This window comes from Passer montanus, unplaced genomic scaffold (assembly GCF_014805655.1).
Source record: "Passer montanus isolate IOZ18808 unplaced genomic scaffold, ASM1480565v1 scaffold1, whole genome shotgun sequence".
In the NCBI taxonomy this organism is placed as follows: Eukaryota; Metazoa; Chordata; class Aves; order Passeriformes; family Passeridae; genus Passer; species Passer montanus.
Window position 1 is genome coordinate 12,527,622 of NW_024356504.1, and position 21,647 is coordinate 12,549,268.

Here is a 21,647-nt window from a genome sequence, read left to right on the forward strand (position 1 = left end):
CCAAGAGGGCAGAGAGAGAAATTTACATCTGCTGTTGGCTCTATAACCTGAGGCTGCCCACAGTCAGGCCCTCCTTACAGACACAGCTAATCCCTGAAATTCTTATTTTCCCATGAGGTGTTTTGCATACATTCCTTTATGAACTATAATACATTTGTTGCATAAATCATATTTTTAAAGAACGTCAAAAACCAAACTTGATGCTTTCCATACATTTCTTCATGAGTTTTTCAAGGTCTTCCTGAAACTCCCAGCAAAAGATCCTAGAAAATCATTAATTTTATTCAGTAACAGTTTGAAATTTGCATTCTATATGAAAAATAGGCCAGAGTTTGCCAGAAACATTTCTGTGAGTAACAGTGTGGAGATTTCTAATTCTTCTTCTTCCCCTTTAGTTTGATCTTGTTTGTTTCATAGTAATTCTTAGGAAAATATTCCTAGGGAAAAAAAAAAAAAGAAAATATGAAACATTTGTTCAACCTTTGAAGCATAAACCACCAAGCAATACCTAAAAACAGAGACATATTTATAAAGATGCTCCGTTTCATTAGTGGCTCTCTGATTTGGACTCTTTGCATTTATTGTTTTACTACTGCATTTTGCAAAAGTAATGTTTTTAATTGCATTTCTTCTCCTGCATTTTGTGAGAGGAACTGTTTGTCCTGGTTCATTTTACAAGCTCAAGCCAGCCAAGAGAGGCTTATAAATTGGCTGCTGACCAAAGAATTTGCTAGTTTTGTAAGTTCATTAAGGTTTTATCCAGAAACCCATGTCAATAAAACAGCAACTTGACCAAAGAAATTATGAAATTCAGATGTTTTATTCTGACATTCAGCACTTACTCCCATGTCTAGGTCATTCTGGAGGATGTGTGGCTATGCGAGGGGAGCACCCTGTTGGTTACTGGGAGGTGAAAAGCTGCGAGAATTTCAAGGCAATGTCATTGTGCAAGCAAAAAGTCAATTCTTATGAAGAACCTGAACTTACTTTTCAGAAATATTCGAGTTCCTGCTATTTTGGATGGGAGTCAGAACCTAATCTGCTCAACTGCTACAAGGTACATGTCATACTTGCTTTGAGTTTTTCTGACTCTATATCAGCTTAAGGATATGCTGTTCCTAAAACGCTTTTGATGAGGCATTATTTCTTTCACTCAACAAACAAAAATTTCCCGTTACCGTCCTGTACTGCATTTAAAAGTGAGAGAAAGTAACAAGAATCAGAGCTATGCTTGAATATACCTGGCTTTAGTTTGGAAAAACTATAACTAATATTTGATTTTTATGGGTTTCTGAAAAAGCTGCTCTCTAAAATGAACTACATTTATGACAAAGTTTATTTTATTGCAGATATTTCACAACGAAAAAGTTCTGATGAGAAGAACATGGGATGAAGCAGAAGCGTTATGTCAAGATTTTGGAGCCCATCTTGCTAGTTTTAGCCACATCTATGAAGAGACATTTTTAAACAATTTATTATATACCATTTTTGATAGGTAAATATATTTTTAACATCAACAAGATTTATCATAATCATACTAACCTACAATTGACGTTTTGCCATCCTCTTTACTAGTGTCCAAAAAAGTCCGTACTCTAACGTGAACTAAAAATGGGTGAGATGCATCAGCAGCATTGCAATGTGATTCGTTTTGAAGATGAGCTTTGTGGTAAATGTTGAGCAGCTGTTGTTGTCAAGGTGGTGTTTTTGTGAATTAACATTCCTCGTTGAAATGGAGGTTCTACCATTTTAATCCTATTTTAAATGTTTTCATCTTGTAAAACATAATCTAACATTTTAGTAGGAAAGCAAATTTTACTTCAGGGATACTAAAAAGTTAAGAAGTGTATTATGGAATAATATATTGAATTCAAGAAGAAATTAATATTAATATGTGTATTTGTACGATAAATTTTTACAAATTTTACTTTACTTTCTTAAAAAGTTAAGAAGTGTATTATGGAATGATATATTGAATTCAAGAAGAAATTAATATTAATATGTGTATTTGTACGATTAAAAATTATTTCTGAAATGGCTAAGGAAAAAGTGCATGAGAAATGTTATTTTCTTTGTTTCTGTTATAGAACAGAAGAGAGACAGTTCTGGATTGGATTTAATAAAAGAAGTGCACTTTCTGGAGGGACGTGGCAGTGGTCTGACAGAACACCTGTAACTATCTGTTTACTCTGTATTTCAGTAACCTTTCAAGTCACAGCTGAGCATATGTTGAACTGAGGCAAAGGCTTTTAGATGTGGGCAACTGCTGTTAATCATATAAAAAAGTTGTTAAGTTTCATAGCTATTCACTTATTTTTATGAAGAAGAAATCTGATAGTTGGACAGGACTTTAGGAGAACATGACTATGGACCCTATTATTTGTATTTTACCATCATAATTTAGGCAGTCCTCTAGTTGTTGCTTAGCTGTTCCTGTTGTACACACATGTCTAAACTGTTCCCTTTTCTCCTTGATGAGGTTTTTAAATGCCTCATCTCGGGCTGTCAGTGAAAGAGAATCAATGTGCTGTTTTCAGGTTGTATCTTCATTTTTGGAGGACAAGTATCTTGAAGATGACTCAAGAAACTGTGGTGTGTTCAAAGTAAACAGAACAGTCTTTCCAGCACACTGCAAAGAAAAGCGTGAATGGATATGCAAAATACCAAAAGGTAGAATGTTAATTATCATGCACTGGCTGTTATACACATTACTTGCAATTCAGTAGAGACAAGACAAAATATCTAAAAGTCTCCTTTTTAGCAACCTCTGGAGTTCTCACTGGTCTTCTGCATGAAATCATGGCAAAGCCAAATGGGTTATTCCACTTAGGTTTGTTGTCCAGTTAACAGCTCTAATGTGAACAGTCAATTTAAAAACATACAGCAAGATTGAATGGGTATTTCCAATTAACTGGTAAAGTCGTTATTCATAAAAATGACTGTAAATGTTTTTTAGTGAGCGCAGCAATTATTTTTATTCCACTTTAATTTTAAGGTTTATCTCCCTTTTTTAAGTCGTTATTCATAAAAACGACTGTAAATATCTTTTAGTGAGCACAGCAATTATTTTTATTCCACTTTAATTTTAAGGTTTATCTCCCTTTTTTATCCCTGAACAAGAATAGCAATATTCTTAATGATTTTTCGTTTGTACTTTTTTTTTTAGGTGTCAAACCAATGAGTCCAGTTTGGTACACAGCTGGTATGAAAATATTTTGTTTTTCTCATTTTGAAACAATATCACAAAATGTACAGTAAGGAACTCTGTAGGATCCTTTTTCTCATTTTGAAACAATATCACTTGGAAATACAATTTAAGCTTTTGTTAAAAATAAAATAACAAAAATATTCTATGTTGAAAATGTACAGTAAGGAACTCTGTAGGATCTATTTGTTACAGATCAAATCTGCCACTGTTGTTTAGGAACACCAGAGCATCAGATACTGCTCTTGATATTACTGCAGTCTCAGGGGATAGAGTATCATGAAAAAAACCAAAGTCATACTCCATTTTATGTCACCACAAATTGATATGTTAAATATGGTTCTGCTGTTTTTAGTGGCATATTTGTCCTCTGACATGTGGTTGCAGGCAGGCCATGGGGGTAAAAAAAGATGAGACCTGAAATGAGTTTTTTACCCCTGCACACCACTGACTCTTTTTTCTCATTTTCTAGAGCTGCCCTGGTCATATTATCAAGGAGCAGAATATCTTTTCCATGTCAGCCCTGCAGAATGGGAAACCTGTAAGTTTGTCTGTGGCTGGCTTCGTGGTGAATTGGCAATAATAAATTCTTCTGGTGAACAAACCTTTATTCAGAATAAAATAAGGAAGGTAAGAACTAGCACCCCTTTTAAAAAATAAACCTTTAGGTGGTAACTGGCTATTTTCTGCTGTATCTTTCAGAGAATCTGTCCCCTGTTATTCCAGGTAGAATCCAAAGGACATTTTACTTTAGAAATAATGTTCTTGCTGTCTTCATTTCCCATATCTCTCCCTGAAGACCTATTTTGCTTAAGAAGCCAATAACACTTCAAATCTGCAGAACCAGCTCTCTTATTGAGCATGTTGATCAATCTGGCTTAAAAGACCCAAGAGGAGCAAAAGCTAGATTCCTATCCCAAAGCTGGGAAGGTAATTGGGGGCAAAGAGAAAAGTGTGTTTCGTGTGTGGTGTACATCCCTCTCTGCTTCTTCCTCTCTGCCCACTCCTCCCTGGCCAAGAGCAGCTGTCATGGTTCCTCCTTGTGACAATGGATTTTTATATGGGGAAAAAAAAAGACATTTTCCTCTAAATTTCCTCCTCAGGTTTACAGCAGAAACTCTCTAGAACCTTTCTCATGTAACAAACAGCTTTGAAAGTGAGAAATAGCTTCACAAGCAGATGAATTCCCAGGAAATTGAGTCTGTTTCCTTTTAGGTGTTCTCAGTAAAACCAAAATAATGACAATTTTAAAAGTTATTGCAAATATTCTGTCTGCCTTACTGAAAACAAAATTCTGCAGCGGTAATGTCAAGGGATATTGTAGTGTAATCTTTAAAATAACATCTAGTTCTGGGTAGAAAAGCTCTTGGCCCACAGTTATTGTGTACAGCCCTTCTCTGTTTTTAATTTGTAACAGAAACATAAAAGAATTATGTTGTAGTAATATGGAGTCTCTCAGTTTGCAAGGAATTATGTATAATTTGAATCTCCTATTTAAGTAATTTCATATTAAAGCATGATGAAATAGATTTAAACCAATAGATCATGGCAGAAAAAGTTTGAAATGAAAAGCAACATAACTGGCTATGCTGTCTTGTCTTCTTCCACATTTACCAGAGGCTGTAATGAGATGTAATTACTACATTATCTAACTCTGAATGTTTATTACTTAAAAAAATATATCAATTATGTCTATAGATATATATATATATATTTCCAACTTAAGATCACTTAAAATGGAGAAACAGATTTCTGCTTTAAAGTAATGTTTACTTACATGTGATCTTTTAAAACTGGATTGATCATTAAAATTAGTGGGTGTTTCAAAAGTTTATGAGCAGTCTGCAATGAAAAAGCCAAGTTTAGTCTCTTTATACTGGAAATCAGCTTAACTTCCTAAGAGTTTTGTCTCAAAATACAACATATACAGCTATTTTAAAGCTTGCTGGGTTTGGCTGTTCTTCCTCAGCATAGCCACATTTGTCCCTGAGTGATTGTAGCTATTTTCCTGTGGAAGTAGGAGTAAGTATGGCAATCACTAAAATAATACTCAGCAGTCCAAATAGACTTTGCATGTGTCATTTGAGAACTTGGTTAAAATTCCTTAGCGTGGAATTTGGAATCACATTTTTCACTATTTCTTTAAAAACTGTAGTATGTAGCTGGAGTGCTGTGATTAGAAAACTTAAACTCAGGGGCCAGGCAATACCAAATCGGAGAGCATTCCAGAGTCTTTTGTCAGAAATGTGTTTTTCTTCATTTGATATTGCTAAATAAGATGTGAGCTGGAGAAAGCCTAACTGTAACTCAAAGGACAGTGTGGAAGCACAACACAGGCTGGACTTCAGTTCTTCCTGACAAAAAAAAAGCACCTTACAGATACAGGGTGGCTTCTCTAGTGTCCTGCACATTCAGAACTTTTTGTTTTTTCTTCTTCCAAAAGTCCCCAAACTGTGATTGAGTGGCTAACCCTGAAGTGAAACCAATTCATAGCTGAAACTAGAATCAATTCAACAAAGCAATAACACGTGGCTGTTGGAATTATATTATTTCCGTGGCTTTTCAATAACACTTGCCCTTTTAGAAGCAAAGGTCTAGCTCCTTTCATGGGAACAGCAATCAATCTGGAAAGCATCTCTAGAATACTCTGGTATGAACCATACGAAGTTAGTAAATGTTCAGAAAGCATTTTGGAAACATTGAGGATCAGCACTGTATTACTGCTTAAAGGAAATATTTGCTATTGTTTCATTTTAGGAATTGGGGGAAAACAAATTATGGTCTAACATGACAGTCTTTTCAAATCAGATAGGCTGTAAATTCCTAATAACTGTAAATTCCTAGGTTACAGAAGACACTTCGGCAATCCTGTGGAAATATGGGAGCTAAATCATGCTCCACTCAAGTGAATAATCCCACTGAAGTTACATGAATTAACATGGGCAGGATTTAGCACTTGTTCTTCCCATTGGAACCCAGTGGAGATGCTACCTGAATACACATCTGACTTTAGGAGTTTGTTAATGCATTGGTAGAAGGGAAACAACATCTAAACACAACTAAACATTTCTTTTATAGCTGTCGACTAGTGATGTTCACTGGTGGATTGGACTGCACGCAGAAAACCTCAGTGATGAGTTTCGGTAAGAACTCGTGTGTGCCACAGTGCTGTGAGGTGTGCATGCCCTGTCCCCCTATGATGGGCCAAAGCAGTTTGGTGACTGTGTGGGATAGCCAATTTCAATTCTCATGTAAATGTCATTCAGGGTAATATTGCTCTTGTTTTATCTCCACATTGCAGTATTCCTTCTGACATTTGTAAAATACATTTATATTGACCTTGGTCACAGTGGTTTTTTGTTTACTTTCTCCCTTGCATCTCCTTTTGAACCCTTTAACGGAAGGTGCAATTTTAGGTAAGGATAGGAAAAAATGAAACTTTGTTCTTAATGTTTCTGTGCAGCTGGAGAGATGAATCACCAGTAACATACCAGAACTGGGATGAAGGGAGGGAAAGAGATCTGCAGAAACCAGGGAAAAGATGTGGCTTCATTTCATCACAAACAGGTTTCTTTTATATTTCCTTTTGCTGCAGTAATTGTAACTTGATTCTGTTGTTGGCCAAACAACAGAATATTTTTTTTCATTGCTTTTGAGAAATGCAGTCCATGTTAAAATCCTATTCCATGGTTATAATTTTCATGACTGCTTCTATGATTAAGGAAAGAATAGTGAAATATCATTAACATGCTCAAAGACTAGGTTTTAAAAGTATATTAATAGTTACAGCTCTCTAATGTCAAAATACAAATATTCCAGTGATATTGATACCTCAGTATTAATGGGCTTTTATGTGGAACAGCAGTAATGTTAATGCATTGCTGGTGTTCGTAGTTTTCTCACAACCAAATGACCCACATAGACTTAGCAAGAATTTTTCCTACATCTATAAACTGTTTTTCTATCAGCAGATGACTTTAAGTACTCGGGTTTCTACCTTATTTTTGATCCCACAGCCAATGTACTGAGGGATTTTTGGGTGCCATAATTCTGGTGCTAGCCTTTCAATCATGGCAAAAGTTCAATATTTCATTAGGGTATTAAAAAAAGAGTCACAGTACTGCTGGTTTAGTGACTTCTATCATTTTACACTGTCTGTTTTCTGATGATCTGCAAGTCATATGATAAAGCAAACAGGTCAGGTTCCAAGGAAAATAAAAATAGCCAGCTTTGTATTTGTGAGAAGAGCTGAAGAAGATTAATGCAGCTGTAGTCTTATAATCCCAGGCTGGAAGGTCAATACTGAAGAAACATAAAACCTTTTTTTTCACACATATTTGTTGGGTTTTGGTTCATGACTTATAAATGTTAGAGTTTGCCATTGCATTATTTAGTATCAGGTAAAAGGAAGAGATGCCCACCCTCCCCTCTCAGCTAGCCAAAGGTGGGAGCTGGCCAAAAATTTGTTGAGTTTCCTGAAAAGTGTGTTTTCCTCCTAAGCAGATCAGCATTTCATATCACCTGGATCTTGCCAAAAATTTTCAATGTAAGGAAGTCAAACTATTTTATCTGGAAGGCATCTTTTTTTTTTTTTTCTTATTTTTTTAAAAAAAGTGGTTTTAGAGTCATATGTTATTTGACTCACTGTAGAGGAATTGGTTTTACTTGATAAAATTAAACTGGAAATAAAAGGATGTGCCCATGAACCATCAAATCCACTGTAATGCAGTATGTTCAAATTGTATGTATTTGATGTAGAATCTCTTGTTACTCAAATGCTAAACAATATCTAAGCTATCTAAGAAAAAAACCTTTTCCAATTCTCAAACCAATATTGAACTGTGATTTTTCTTTTTGCTCAGGACTCTGGGGTGATGAAAACTGTACTGTTTCTCTTCCCTGCATTTGTAAACGTAAAATTCCAAAGAAGATAGAGAAAGAGATTCCAAAAGACCCGAACCAACAAGGAGCATGTCCCAAAGGCTGGTTGCACTTTGGATTCAAAGTAAAACCTTTTTTTTATGCTGTTTCACTGTTCAAAATGCATTCCATACCTAGGACAGAAATTGTACTTAAGGATTACTTAATATTTGAAGATTTTATTGTTTTTTTTAAAAGAGAGCTCTTAGGTTTATAACCACTGACATGGTAACACCAAGATTTATTGCTGTTAAGTAGCTGTCCACACTTTAAGAAGCTGTCTTAACAAGGCATTAAAATTTTTACTTTAGTTTCAGGGAGTAAATACTCATATATGCAAAAGCTATGCAATTGTATTTGTCCCTTTGCCATAAAAAGCCTGCTCCATCCTCTCTTTTCCACAAATGACAATTCCAAGTGTCTTTTATGATCTCAAAAGAGGTCTCTAACCTCTTGATGTGCTAAATGGATCCCTAATTGTTGCTGTCCTCTGAAACATGGTGTTTCAAATGGGCTTCATTAAAGGTAATTATAAGCCAAAGTGAATTTGCAATTGAGGGTCAAAAGGTAACTGTCTCATCTGGCTTCTCTTAAATGCCCAAGTTCCTTATTAGCAGCCTGCATTGAGGTGGCTGAATTTATCCCAGTGCTCACTGCAGTGACTGCAGGGATAAATTTAACCTCGATTGTTTGCCTTGAAACAACTGATCACAGCTGAAAACTAACACTGAGCATGCTGGAGATGTCCATGGCAGGACAGAAACCAGTGAAATATTTAACATTCAGTAACAGCATGTGAAATGTTTTAGTGACCACTCTTAGTGATTGATAAACGGCTGGAGGAAAGCAAACAAAGCAAGTGTGTTTGTTTGGTTTTCTTTTTTGAAACAGTGCTTTTTAATACAAATTCCAAAGGATCCAGAACATCTGAGAAACTGGTACTCTGCACAGGAATTCTGCAGTAACTATGATGGGTCACTTGCTATCCTGGAAGATGAACTGGAGCAAGGTGGAGTGCTGGAAATATTGTTAAATAAGTAACACATCATCTTCATTAGGATGCTGTAGTAAAGTTTAATCTTGGATACAGATTTAGGAAAGAAGATTGTTCAGCTCTTACCCATGGTTCCACTGCTTTAAACACATTAAAGTTTCTTAGTTTGCCAAAATTTAAAGGTTCGCTGAGATATATGACAGATACATTTAAGGAATAATTGCAAATTCTTTTGTGTTTAACATGCTTTAAAAATACTCCCAAAAATGGAATACCCATTTAAAAATTTTCAATTTAAAATTTCTACCCTATTATCTAATTTTTATTAGATAATAAGTAATTCAATAGTACTTAAAATCTTATCTGTAGTATAGCACCAGGCTGGAACTGTCAGAGAAATAAATGCCAGCAAATTTGGAAATATTTATGAACCTGATTAATAAAAAACCTGTAGTTGAATTTCACACACACTTGTAAAATCACTTATTTGGATGTTGAGAAATCTCTTTAGCTATCTTAAGTTGACAAACCTTCAACCAAAATTGGGAAAAGCTTCTTCAGTTGGACTGTGTTGTGGTGGGACTGATGTTTTTAGCTAATGGACTAGATCCTAACCCAATTGCAATTAATCAATTTAACTGAATTTATGGTTAGATGATGCTGAAATGCCCCTCATTCTTATTTGCTAGTAACTGTGTAACATCATGGATTGGAAATTATTTTTTAAAATGCTTTAGTGTGTTGCGAGGGACTTCATCTGTGCCTAAATCTAACTGATTTATTTTATTTCTGTTTCATTTAATAGCTTTCATAACAATGAATCTATATGGGTGGAAAACAAGTGTTTGGATTGGTTTCCAGAGTGACGATTATGAAAAATGGTTGAATGAAAATCCTCAGATATATTCCAACTGGTCACCGGTTGAACTAGTGGATGTGAGTATTTTCAGGGGGGTTGTGACAGTGAGAAGTTGGTTTTATCCCTAAAAATTGTGACTTCCATAAGACAGGGCCAAAGTTGTTACAGCAGTTTAGGCTGCTCTTAATTTTTGCAGCTTCTAAGAACTGTGGGCACAGATTTACGGGCTCAACTAGAAACAGCAAACATGCACTACTGAGACAGAGATTCACATAATTTGTGGCTCTACTCACATTCTCTTGCAGCTGGTTTTAAGCAGCAAAGTTGGAATCATGTGGTTAATATTACATGCTTGGTCTGAGCAAAGCTTAGGAACAAGATTATTAATTTCCTAGTTTAATACATTGTTTTACAACATGTTGGTCCCAATTGGGGTTAGCATTTTGGTTTGTTCACTGAAAGCTTTTGACTTTTTAATTATGAGGGTTTTTTATTGTTTCAAATTGTATTTATGGCACTGTTCATTGTTCTACCAAAATGTTTGTTATAAAGACTTTGAAATAATTATTCTCTTAAATTTAATTTAATAATTATGTATTGTTTTACATGGTGTATATTTAAATTAATATAAGGTTCTGTGTTGGTTGCAGAGACAGCATTTTAACATTCAAGATCAACTTCCACTGTGTACATTGGTATCAAATAACCCTAATTTTTATTTTACGGGAAAATGGTACTTAGAAAACTGTCAGAAAAATTATGGGTTTGTCTGCCAAAAGACTCAGGGTAAGGTTTTGTCTTGCTTTGCTTCTGTTCTCTTTTTTTACTTTATGGAATTTGTCTTACTTTGTTTTTATCTAGAAGCAACTTTTTATAAGTATCTCCAAAACAGGGAACATAAAAGATTTCTAAGACAGTTTGCTGTTTAGACAGACTAGCTCTACACTATTTAATAAATCCATAGCTGGGATGTAGAAGTAACTGCTAAAAAACATTCTGTATTAACTTTTCCTCTTAACTTTGAGCATTCTGTAGTGTATCTTTGAATTAGAAATAGAGATGAAATTTCATATTTTCTCTCATGGCTACAGACTAACCACAAAAGGCTAAACTGAGGGTGATTTTGATGAAAATACGATTTAGTGTGGGGTTGTAACTTGCAATGTTAGATCAGAAGAGACCCTAGCAAATACATTTTTCTGAACAGTGTGGACCCAACTGGCTTATTGAATAGAGCTTGGCTTCTGTTTTCACTCGTACATATATGCTAAATGTTCTGTGAATTCTTTTGCATATTTAAATCACTTCTTGGAGCTTATATTACATTGGATTAGAGATGGGGTCTTTTGAGGGTCTCTGGTGGCCATTTGGGGAACAGCCCATTCCTCTAATTATCCTTTTTTGGTCATAGACCTCCAAAAATTTTATTTTCATGGAATGAATCCCAGTGATGTGGGCTGGTCAAGATATACCTTCATATATCAGATGGCCACTTGCCCACTAAGCACTGTCAGTTAAAGCTAAGGGAACTCACAAGGTTCAAATGCTATTTGTTACAATTGAAGATTTTCCCAGCAAGGCAGTGGATCTGAAAGTGGCCCATGGGCCTGGCTGTAATGCAGCTCAGCACTGCCCCATGCATAGCAGAGTGCTCCTGGACCATCCTGACTCCCAGTGGGACACCCATGGCACTATCCCAAACTATCAGGCAGTTCAGTTTGCTAATTCAGCAAAAAACTTACATATATTTTTCTCACTTCCTGCTTTATTTATTTATTTTTGTGTAATTACTGTCATTTTCTGCAGCTTTTTACAGGCTGTGTCAGCTTTGTGCAGGATCAGGCGAACACCAGACTAAGGAATTTGCAGCAGGAAGAGCAGGGAAGCAAGGAAGAGAGTAGTGAGAGAGCCTCTTGCTGGCAGTAGTGAACTGCTAAATTTGCTCAAGTGTCCAAACAGATGTGTCAGTTCCTGGAAAGATGAGCTGGTGCTTTGCTTCTGCCATCCTGCTGCATTCCATTTCCCCTTTTTTGAATTATTTTCTGAAGGAGACTGAAATGAAAGAAAGCAGCAGTGGATTTGAACTGAGCTCTCTTTTTCTAAATTTCACAATGCCTTCCTAAAACCAAGGCATTTTCAATTGTTTAATTTGTTCGTAACGATAGTTCATATTTTTTTAGAAGCTGCTGAGCTGTGATCAAGCTGTCTGTTTTAAAATAAGTTCTTTTTCTTTCCTGTTTGTAACAGACACATCCAGACATCTTGTCAATGCATCCGATATGTATCCTGTGCCAGATACTTTAGAGTATGGAAACAGAGTGTACAAACTAATAAGTGGGAATTTCACATGGTCTTCAGCGTTGCAAGCCTGCATGGCAAACAGTGCAGAGCTGGTGAGCATTACAGACCAGTACCACCAGGCCTTCCTCACCATCATCATCAACCGCCTGGGATACAGCCACTGGATCGGCCTCTTCACTTCCGACGTACGTAGGAGGCTCGGGGTGTGATGCTGCAAAGGAGATTTTCCAGTAGCAAGCTAGTGAGCTTGATTTGAAGTCACAGAAAGTTTGCATCTAGAGATGAAACCCAGGAAAATATGAGCCTTAACCTTTCTTTTCTTTTTTTTTTTCCCTTTTAACCTAATATGTACATCCAGTGACAGCCAGTTTGGCATAAAGACTACTGAAAATGAAAAGCCACAGATACCTTTTAAAAACGTGGGATGGGGAAAAAATCTCTTGTAATGTTGACATTGAAATTTCATTGTTTCATCACAGTAGCCCAATGGCCCAAATAACTGCTTGCTGAAAATAGAAATTAGATGTAGTTTGTCATATCCAAAAAGGGTGTTAGGAGGATCCTTGGCTCTACCTTTGTTGATCCTTGCTGGGCCTTTAGGAAATTAAGACATTCTGTAATTCTGGTGAACATGCCACCAAAAGAAAATTAACTTGTGGGATGCTAAATTATATTCGAAAAATAACCTGAAATTTGTTTTGGCAGAACGGGCTTAACTTTGAATGGTCAGATGGGACCAGGTCTTTGTTTACCGATCCAAAAAGGGCATTAGGAGGATCCTTGGCTCTGCCTTTTGTTGATCCTTGCTGGGCCTTTAGAAAGTTAAGACATTCTGTAATTCTGGTGAGCATGCCACCAAAAGAAGATTAACTTGTGGGATGCTAAATTATATTAGAAAAATAATCTGAAATTTGTTTTGGCAGAACGGGCTTAACTTTGAATGGTCAGATGGGACCAGGTCTTTGTTTACCTTCTGGGAAGACGATGAGTCCCAGGCCCTTGGCAGCTGTGTTTACATCGATACTTCAGGGCACTGGAAAAGTGCCAATTGTGAGCAACCTCTGCAAGGAGCAGTTTGCCATGTGCCACCTAGTAAGTCACTCAAGGTTTATATTAAATCTTCGCCTCTGCAAGTGTGTGTACTGACAGTGGAAACATGTGAAAGGAGGTTAATTGGTTAGAGGTTAAGCAATGTTAAGCAAGGCTGAATATTACTTAAAACTGAAGTGTATTTCTCTTTATTTCCTATTTTTGAAACCATTTTTTTCCAATAAAATGTTGGCCATCAGGTCTTATCTGTAGGAGAATGGAAATAGAACTTTCATAATAGAAAAGAAACATGAAAATTACCTACTCTGTCTCTTCAGTGAACACTATATTATCTGTGAAAAATGAGGATTGTTAGTGACCTAGCTTGAATGGAAATAAATCCAGTTGGCTGAAATTAACTGTGGGATGGGAGAAGGGAAGCATTTAGAGCAAGGTGAAAAATTTATCATATCTTTGCTGATGAACACACCAAAGATTGTGCAATTTTTTTTAGTAAAGAATATTTTTCCGTATCCTAAAACATGTTGTGTTTCCTGCAATGCTGTCACTCACCTGAGCTTCAGTTGAATCCAGAATTCAGGTCTGGAACTCCATTCAGACTGCAGGGTCTTGTGGCAGCATCCAATTCTTGCAATCGTTCCTGTTCAGTGGTGTTGGTCACTTGGGCCCCTGGCTAGCTCATGCACTATCATTTATTGTCCTGATGCTGCTGTTGTAATCCAGCAAGGTTTTTGATCAGAAGTAAAACCAGCTGTACTCATTTAATACAAATATATGCAACTGCTAGATTTTCACTTTGAAAAAATAGAGGCATAACACAATAACATGCTATTAGCATTACTCCAAAACAGTGTGTGGAATGTTATATTAATGTGTATTTTGTTGTGCCAATAAAGCTGTGCTGTTACTTCTATCACAGAAAAGAAACTCAATGCCTACAAAGGCTTATGTTCAGAAAAAACTGTACCCTGGATCAAATTCAAAAACAGTTGCTACAGCTTTTCCACAGTTCTTCAGGGCATGAGTTTTGATACAGCATATGAGGTCTGCAAAAATCAAGGTAAGTGATTATTTTGTAGCTACCAAATGTCATTGTGATATCTTAAATCAATATTTATTTTCTGAAATGACTGAAATCATGGCATATGTTTTCTCTGTTTCAAGATAACGATAGTGGAACTCATAAGCCAACTATGAAATTGGAGGCAGCACGCATCAAAACAATGTTCCTTTCCTTGTGAAAATACAAAAAAACATAGCATGCACATTTTTCCCTTCAAATTTGTTTTAAAGTCATGTGGGAACAGTTCGGTATCTGCTTGAGCATTTTCACAATTATTACAAATGTAAGAACTTATAATGTATAACCAGACTTTTCAAGCTCTGTAATTAAAACTCATAATGTTAACTTTTTTAAATACAATGTTAAATTTTAATGGCATGGATTGCTTGAAAATTTGTTCTGTGTTTAATTTGAAGGATCAAATCTTCTGACTATTCAAGATGAAGATGAAAATGCCTTCATTTTGGAAGAATTACACAGTTTTGGTTATTCTGTACAAATGGTTTGGTTGAACATTCTGCTTGTTACAGACAGTAAGTTTGGGGAAGAATAGAACTGCATATAAGAATCTGGTTTGGGTTTTCGTTATTTTTCAAAAACCATTTTCAATAACCATTTTTCAAAACACTTTGGTCTGTTGAGATTTTTTTCACTGATTTGTGCCTGTTTATGATGTAGTAAAAACAGTGAGTCTTTCTGCAATGGTTACCAGTATTCTGAATACTCAATATGCATACATGCATGTAAATACCTTCTTTTGCTTCTTAAAAATACACTACAGACTGTCTTCTGTTTTAGCTACATAGGATGTTTATAAATCCTTCAGGAAAAAAAAGGTAATACAATGGCCAAACAGACAAAATTCTGGTATTCTGTAATACTGTGTTTTTCATGTGAGGGTAAATCTGACTGAAACAGAAATATTTCTCAAAATACTATTCTATTTTGTAATAATTTTCTACTTTTGCCCATAGATGAGACAGTCTCCTGGTTTGATGGTTCTCCTTTAAATTATTCTAACTGGGGCATCAGAGAGCCTGAATTTGATAATCTCAAAGGGAATTTCTGCATCAGTCTGAGGACCACAGATGGAGTCTGGCAATTATCTCCATGCAGAGAAAAAAAGGGTTTTGTATGTAAAATGGATGCAGGTACGTGTTTCCATAAAATAAGGCAATTCTCTACAAATAAACATTGTTTTACTTGTCCCTGGTTGCTTGCTTACTTCATGTCAATTTTCATTTCATTAATTCAGTCCCTTGGCATTGGGGAAAAAAATACCTCTAAAAACCCTGGGCAGCTGGGGTGACCTCTGTTTGGGGAACCCAGGCAGCCACTGCCAGCTGCAGGAGCCTTCCTGTGACATCAGGGTGGCCTCCACAGCCCCCACGGGGAGGGCAGGTCCAGCCTGGGAGAGCTGTGCAGGCACCACAGCAGTAGGAATGTGGGTTTGTGAGAGAGCTCAAGTGTTTCCAGAGGTCACACAGAATCCCTCAGTCACTGCTGGTTCCACTAACCAGGCTGATCTGTGCATGGTTCTGTTCATGAATATGTGCTTTAAAAAGTAGGTACATACTGCTGCTCATCCTTGCACAAATGCCAATTAATATATTGCACCAAATTAAAGGGATTTTAAATAGCATACTAGATTATGTTTAACTTGGCCAGTTGGAATAACATTGACATGAGTCAAATTAAACAAAGAACAGCTTATTCTTGTTGGTTTTAGGTAGATTGTCTTCTCAGTATTCATTTTAAAGTGAATATACATAATAACCTTTGTGGGTCATTTTGTGACTGTTCTGGATTTTATTTCAGGTATTGATACAACAGAATCCTCTGGAAAAGGTAAACTCTGTACTTTTTTTTAATAAGGAGTAATACACGTTTTGAGCTGATATTTTGTGAGACAATATTTTTTCACCGTTAAACCTGTAATTTGAAATTTGATGTGACATATAAGGAATAGCAATGCTTTCCTTAAAAGAGCTATATGTTTATATTTCAAATTACTTATAATTGTAGCTATATTTGCTTAATAACAATTTCTGTTCTTCCCTTTCAGCATCGTACAGTGGGCTTGTAGCTCTGGCTGTTCTTGTGACATTGGTGATGTTGGCTGCCATTTCCCTTTTCCTGTGGTGCCTGCACAAAGAGAATAACCAACTCTTCCGCAGGATACTGTGGGTCAGAAACGCCTATTTGCCACAGATCAATGCTGATAGTCCTGCTTTGGAAGAAAGCATCCTCATTTCTGACTTTGAGAGAAGTGAGAACAATTAATTGATCAGAAGTAGCAAGTGGTCTTTTCTTCTGTGTGAAACTTCACAGCCTACAGTGGTTTTCTCATGCTCGGAGTTCCTCGGAGTGCCCATATCCGGAGGAGCCCTCATGGCCATCAGTATCAATGCTGGAGGAGCCCCCTACCCTGGAGAGCTTTTGCTTTGTGGCAGGATGAGGTGAGGATGCAAGGCAGAACCATGGAGAAATTTTCTTCTCTGGGACAAGCCAGGAATTGAAAATATTCACAGACCATAAACATCCAACCATTCACTTGGAGCAGACATGTTTGAGGTCCCAGAGCAGTGGACATTTTCATGCAGCTTTTTCCTTTGGGAATGTTTGGGCCAGTGTGTTTTGGTTTTATACTTTGCAGAACCTGCTTATGAGCTGGCATTAAAATTTGGCCTTGAATTTAGGAACTCTGAAATATATTCCAAGGATTATGGAGAAGACCTTTTTTATTTTCCTGGCGAAATGAACAGTTATTTTTCAGACAAAGATTCTTGCCACATTGATTTCCAAGCTTCCAGGGAGATGAAGTCACTGTTGACATGGGACTGCCAGAGTTTTGGTAGTTTGGCCTGTGATGCCTAGTCCATGTTATAAAATAAATTCGTCTAGAGATATAATGGCACATGGGCTTTGTCATCCTGAATGTATTACATTCATTTGAGATGCATCCAGCATCCTATTAAAGATTTACCTATGTCATCTCTCACCTAGATTATTTCAGACATGGAATCCCATCAGCCTTCATTAAAAACTATTTTTGGGCAATATCTGTTTGAAGAAAAAACCCCTGTTATAAATATTTCTGAAGGTATGGAACCAATGGCCTTACTGTTCATCTGCAGTGTTCCTGTGAGCAGTATTCATGGGCGCTCTGCTGAGAGCCTGCTCTCCAAAGCTGGGGGTGACATGTGGGGGAGCCACATTGCTGTTCCCTAAGAGTGCTGGTCCTCTCACCCCATGTAGCAGGTGCTTTCCCTTTCAGTGTTCATGCCAAGGTGCTGAGGAAGAAGGTGAATTTTGCTGACCCCTTGCTTTGCTGATGCTTGTGAGTTAGCCAGCTCAGGTCTCTGTGCTGTCTCAGTTGCAGCAGCCCAGGACAGAAATGTTTACTCTCCCTGGGATTCCCACCAATCCAACCAAGTCCTCCACACACCTCTTTGAAAACCCCTGGGAGCTTTTTAATTTTTTTTATTTTTTATTGCAGTGTGGAAAAACACATGCTTAGTGATGGTTGCTTCACAATGGATTTAGCGTTTCTGCCATCTCTAAAAGCTGCTGCAAATTGCTGTATTTGTTGTTCTATTTCTCCGTTTCCCTATTTTAAGGTGATTCATTCTAAAAGTTTTGCAAGAGCCCTGAGAGAGAGGTATGTTCTTCAGACTTAAGCAAGCAGCTAAGGCCAAATGAAATGTTTTTACACAATATTTGTGCACGTGCACAGGAATGTATGACCTCCTTTAACCTAGATTTTACATGGCCAAAAATTGCCTGTTCATGCCATAATTGTGTGTAGGGCTATTTTTAAAAATTATTTCATACATAGAATATTTCTGTGCTGGTTTGCAGAACTGGTTTACTCTTTTTGATGACTTCTAAGGTTGTGGCTATCACAAGTTCTTAATCTGAAAATTTTCTATCATATAAAATATAAATAGCTTTTCTGTGTACATTGTCTAGCAGTTTGACCCCATACATTAGTCATCAGTAATACTTTTAAAGTTTTGATTTAGTCCTCTAGATTTATCTATCAGACTGTTTTTATTTGCAATCCATTATTAGAGTTTGTGGACTGCAACTTTTGAGTACAATTGCCAGATAATCTGTTGTTTATATGTATTAATTGTGATAGCTTTTTACCACCAAAAGAAAAGAAAGCTTATGACCTCTTCTTTCCCCATGACTATTTCACCTATTCAGACAAAAGCCAGTGCAACTTCTACCAATAAACCCCTTTCATCACATTCACTGAGAAGTGTGTAAATGCTGCCTGTTTACAGTACAGCAAGCAGAGTGGCTTGCAGGGTGTTTTTTGTTTGCAGGACTAACTTGTGTCATCTCTGAGGACATGTGTTTATTGGGCTACAGTGCTGGTGATAGTTATACAGACTCTGGTCAGATTTTGATGTGGTTAATGAAGTATTTTTTTCACAAAACTTGACATAGATGTTTTATCAATTTTCCTTGAGGTATGTTTTATTCCTTAAAATATATCTGAAGAGTAATGGCATAATCAATAAACCTAACCTCAAAATAGTGATTGTTGATTAATGCTGATGTAGATAAGCTTGTATTAAAGAAAAAAAAGTTCAAGCAGTGTTTTCTTCCTACTTTGAAACGGTTCTGAAGGAACAGACCCTTAGATTTTTTTTTTACATCTTTCATCATTCAAATTTTTTAAAACTGCAGATATTATTCACTCAAAAATGTAATCAATGATTATTTTCTAGTCTTCCTTCTGGATCTTGTTATAAACGGCTTTCAATTGTTTTCCCTTAATCAGAGGTCTCCTATATGGTTTCTGATCAGAGTATGTGGTGACTGTGGTTTTGTTGCTGACCTTGATGACATTGGCAGTGAGATTCACTGTATTATTTCAACTGGAAAATTAAAATGTGACTAACAGTTGTCTGCTGTAATTTGTTGTGAATCTTTCCCAGATTTACTAAGAAGAGAGGCTTTAGTGTCTCATAAGAGCAGTGCCCAGGCTTTGCCCTGGCTCATCCTGTGTGAGGACAGCTGGCTCCAGCCTCCTTTCAGGCTGTGGGACTGGACTAGACCTGGGCACTGCCCACCATCTCCACACGCAGGGTGGTCTGAGTGTTTCCCAGGGCATGGATGAGGATGCCCGAGAACGTGTGTGCAAGAGGTGCTGGAAGGAGGTGGGATCCAGAGCACCAACAGCAAGGATGGTGGATGGAATCATGGCATTAATTTACAGATATTCTCCCAGCCTACTGCCTGTTTCCTGCAGTAGTGAGCTGAGGCCACCAGGGTTGAGTGGTGGGCTGGAGGAAATTTCCTTCTGAATTGTGGAGAGTGTGTTGTGTGGGAGCCTATTTGTATCCTCCACAAATGAGGTAGAGGTATATGGGCTGCAGCACAGCAGCTTCCATGGATAGCACCACCATGGTTTGTGTGTTCAAGGGCTGGGTTCAACAGGGCCTGAATAGGCCAGTGAACGTTGTGGGGTTTTTGCCATGTTACGTTCTTTCAGTGTTCGTACCCAAAGAGAAGTGTTACAGCTTTTCATACCACATCTTTCTTGGCTGATGGAAGGGTATCCCCATCAGAGACAGGTAGATTCAGGACAAACTTACCTGCCAGATATTGGGGTTTGTCAAATCTCCACCTGCTTGTCTTTGCAGATGCCATTCCAGGACAAAATTTACCTTCTGGTCCCTTTAGCAATCCTTGCAGCATGTCTCTGAGGAAAAGATCTGTTCAGTGCAGCTGCCTCACCCCAGGTGGACACAAGTCTGTGATGGGAACATTTGTATGCTGGTGATGCCCAGCATGGCAGGACACAGCAAAGGGTGGTTGTGGCACTAGGTTTTAAGTGGGCAGCATGACTCCTCACCAAAGTCCTTTCTGGCTGTTCTTCTCCGGGGCACTGCCCTTGCTTGTGCAGGGATTCCTCCTCCCTCCTGCTCTGCTCCCTCTGCTACCTTTGCACACACACACTTTTGTAGCTGGGGCGTGACCAAGGAGCCACAGGCTGTTTGAAATTTTTGCTGTACAGCCCAGAGGGACCATAGGGAAAAAATAGTGGGTTTGCATGCTCTGTTGACACTTGACCAGCTCTGGTTCCCATTGCACAAATTCCCATTTAATTTAACCCCCTGTGTTTTTCTTTCATCGTGTTACCTCCCTCAGTGTAGAAACAGGCATCCCCAGTCTCTTGTAATAATAAACCCACTGTAATGAAAACCATGGCACACACTTCCTCCAGGGCATTTGCTTGGTTAAAAGCTAAATTGCATATATTCAGCTGGGCTCTAAATCCTCAGCTCAACAAAAAAAAAAAAAACAAACAAAAAAAAACCCAAAAAAATTAAATCCTCAGCTCAACAAAAAACACACCAAAAAAAAAAAATCCACAAAAAAATAGAGGCCTCTACTTGAGCTATGATATTTCCTTTGGCAGCTGGTGGAATGTTGGTTTACAAAAGAATAGAGGCCTCTACTTGAGCTATGATATTTCCTTTGGCAGCTGGTGGAATGTTGGTTTTAAACCTCTGCAGGCCAGCAGTGATATCTTACAGGCTGGTGCAGCCCTGATGCAGATGTGTGAGTAACCATCAGGAGCAAACCCACAGGCGTCCTTGTGTTCTGAGATGGAATGATTGAAGATGGATCGTGGTGCTTGGAAACACAGCCAGTCTCGGTTTGGCCAGTAGATGGTAGTGGTACACACAGAGCTGACAAAACGAGCCGTGCAAGAGAAAATGTCACAGAGATCTGCTCTGGGTCCTTCAGAAGTTCAGTTAAACAAGCAGCAAAACTCCCGAGTCACAGGACAGCAAACAGCAGTGTGGGTTCCGAGCCCTGGCCACAACGTTACAAAGATGGGTTCAGAAGGTTTTCCGAGTCTCAGTGTTCATTCTCAACCACTTTAATGAGATACATCGATGTGTTTGGAAAGGGAAAATGCAAGTCCTTACATTGGTGTGAGGGCTTTTCATTTCTCTGGTGAGTAAAGTGAAAATCCAGTCAGGTTCCTTAATAAATAAGCATATCTTTGTGGTATATTTTGATTCTGGTGCCTTTCATGGAAAGGCAACTCAGTGAAAATGCTTCAGCCATGTATCTCTCTGGATTTATTTTAATATTTTATTTCTTGGCTGTATCAGTACAGACATTTGCTTACTACGTTTCAGGGGAAATGAAAAATTAAGACGTAGAAATGACTGCATAAATAATCATTCCACTGCACTGTTGAAAGTAGATTTATTTTCTCCTT

The 21,647-nt window shown here is 37.5% G+C and overlaps 2 protein-coding genes across 2 annotated transcripts in view; both read left to right on the forward strand.

Annotated features, from left to right (window-relative positions):
- The window catches only part of PLA2R1 (phospholipase A2 receptor 1), a 36,561-nt gene extending 17,249 nt beyond the window's left edge, over positions 1-19,312 (forward strand). Inside the window, exons 12-30 of the mRNA XM_039700545.1 lie at positions 855-1,057; positions 1,350-1,495; positions 2,088-2,172; positions 2,538-2,670; positions 3,167-3,202; positions 3,678-3,835; positions 6,284-6,348; positions 6,669-6,772; positions 8,068-8,210; positions 9,017-9,134; positions 9,925-10,055; positions 10,629-10,764; positions 12,226-12,464; positions 13,203-13,371; positions 14,249-14,389; positions 14,809-14,925; positions 15,367-15,543; positions 16,211-16,240; positions 16,458-19,312. Of these exons, the coding sequence (XP_039556479.1) occupies positions 855-1,057; positions 1,350-1,495; positions 2,088-2,172; positions 2,538-2,670; positions 3,167-3,202; positions 3,678-3,835; positions 6,284-6,348; positions 6,669-6,772; positions 8,068-8,210; positions 9,017-9,134; positions 9,925-10,055; positions 10,629-10,764; positions 12,226-12,464; positions 13,203-13,371; positions 14,249-14,389; positions 14,809-14,925; positions 15,367-15,543; positions 16,211-16,240; positions 16,458-16,675 (2,549 nt within the window). The 3' untranslated portion in view covers positions 16,676-19,312. The remainder of the gene's footprint in view (positions 1-854; positions 1,058-1,349; positions 1,496-2,087; positions 2,173-2,537; positions 2,671-3,166; positions 3,203-3,677; positions 3,836-6,283; positions 6,349-6,668; positions 6,773-8,067; positions 8,211-9,016; positions 9,135-9,924; positions 10,056-10,628; positions 10,765-12,225; positions 12,465-13,202; positions 13,372-14,248; positions 14,390-14,808; positions 14,926-15,366; positions 15,544-16,210; positions 16,241-16,457) is intronic.
- A 2,003-nt stretch (positions 19,313-21,315) lies between these two features.
- Positions 21,316-21,647, forward strand: part of LY75 (lymphocyte antigen 75) — a 61,681-nt gene continuing 61,349 nt past the window's right edge. Inside the window, exon 1 of the mRNA XM_039701295.1 lies at positions 21,316-21,376. Coding sequence (XP_039557229.1) covers positions 21,316-21,376 — 61 coding nt within the window. The remainder of the gene's footprint in view (positions 21,377-21,647) is intronic.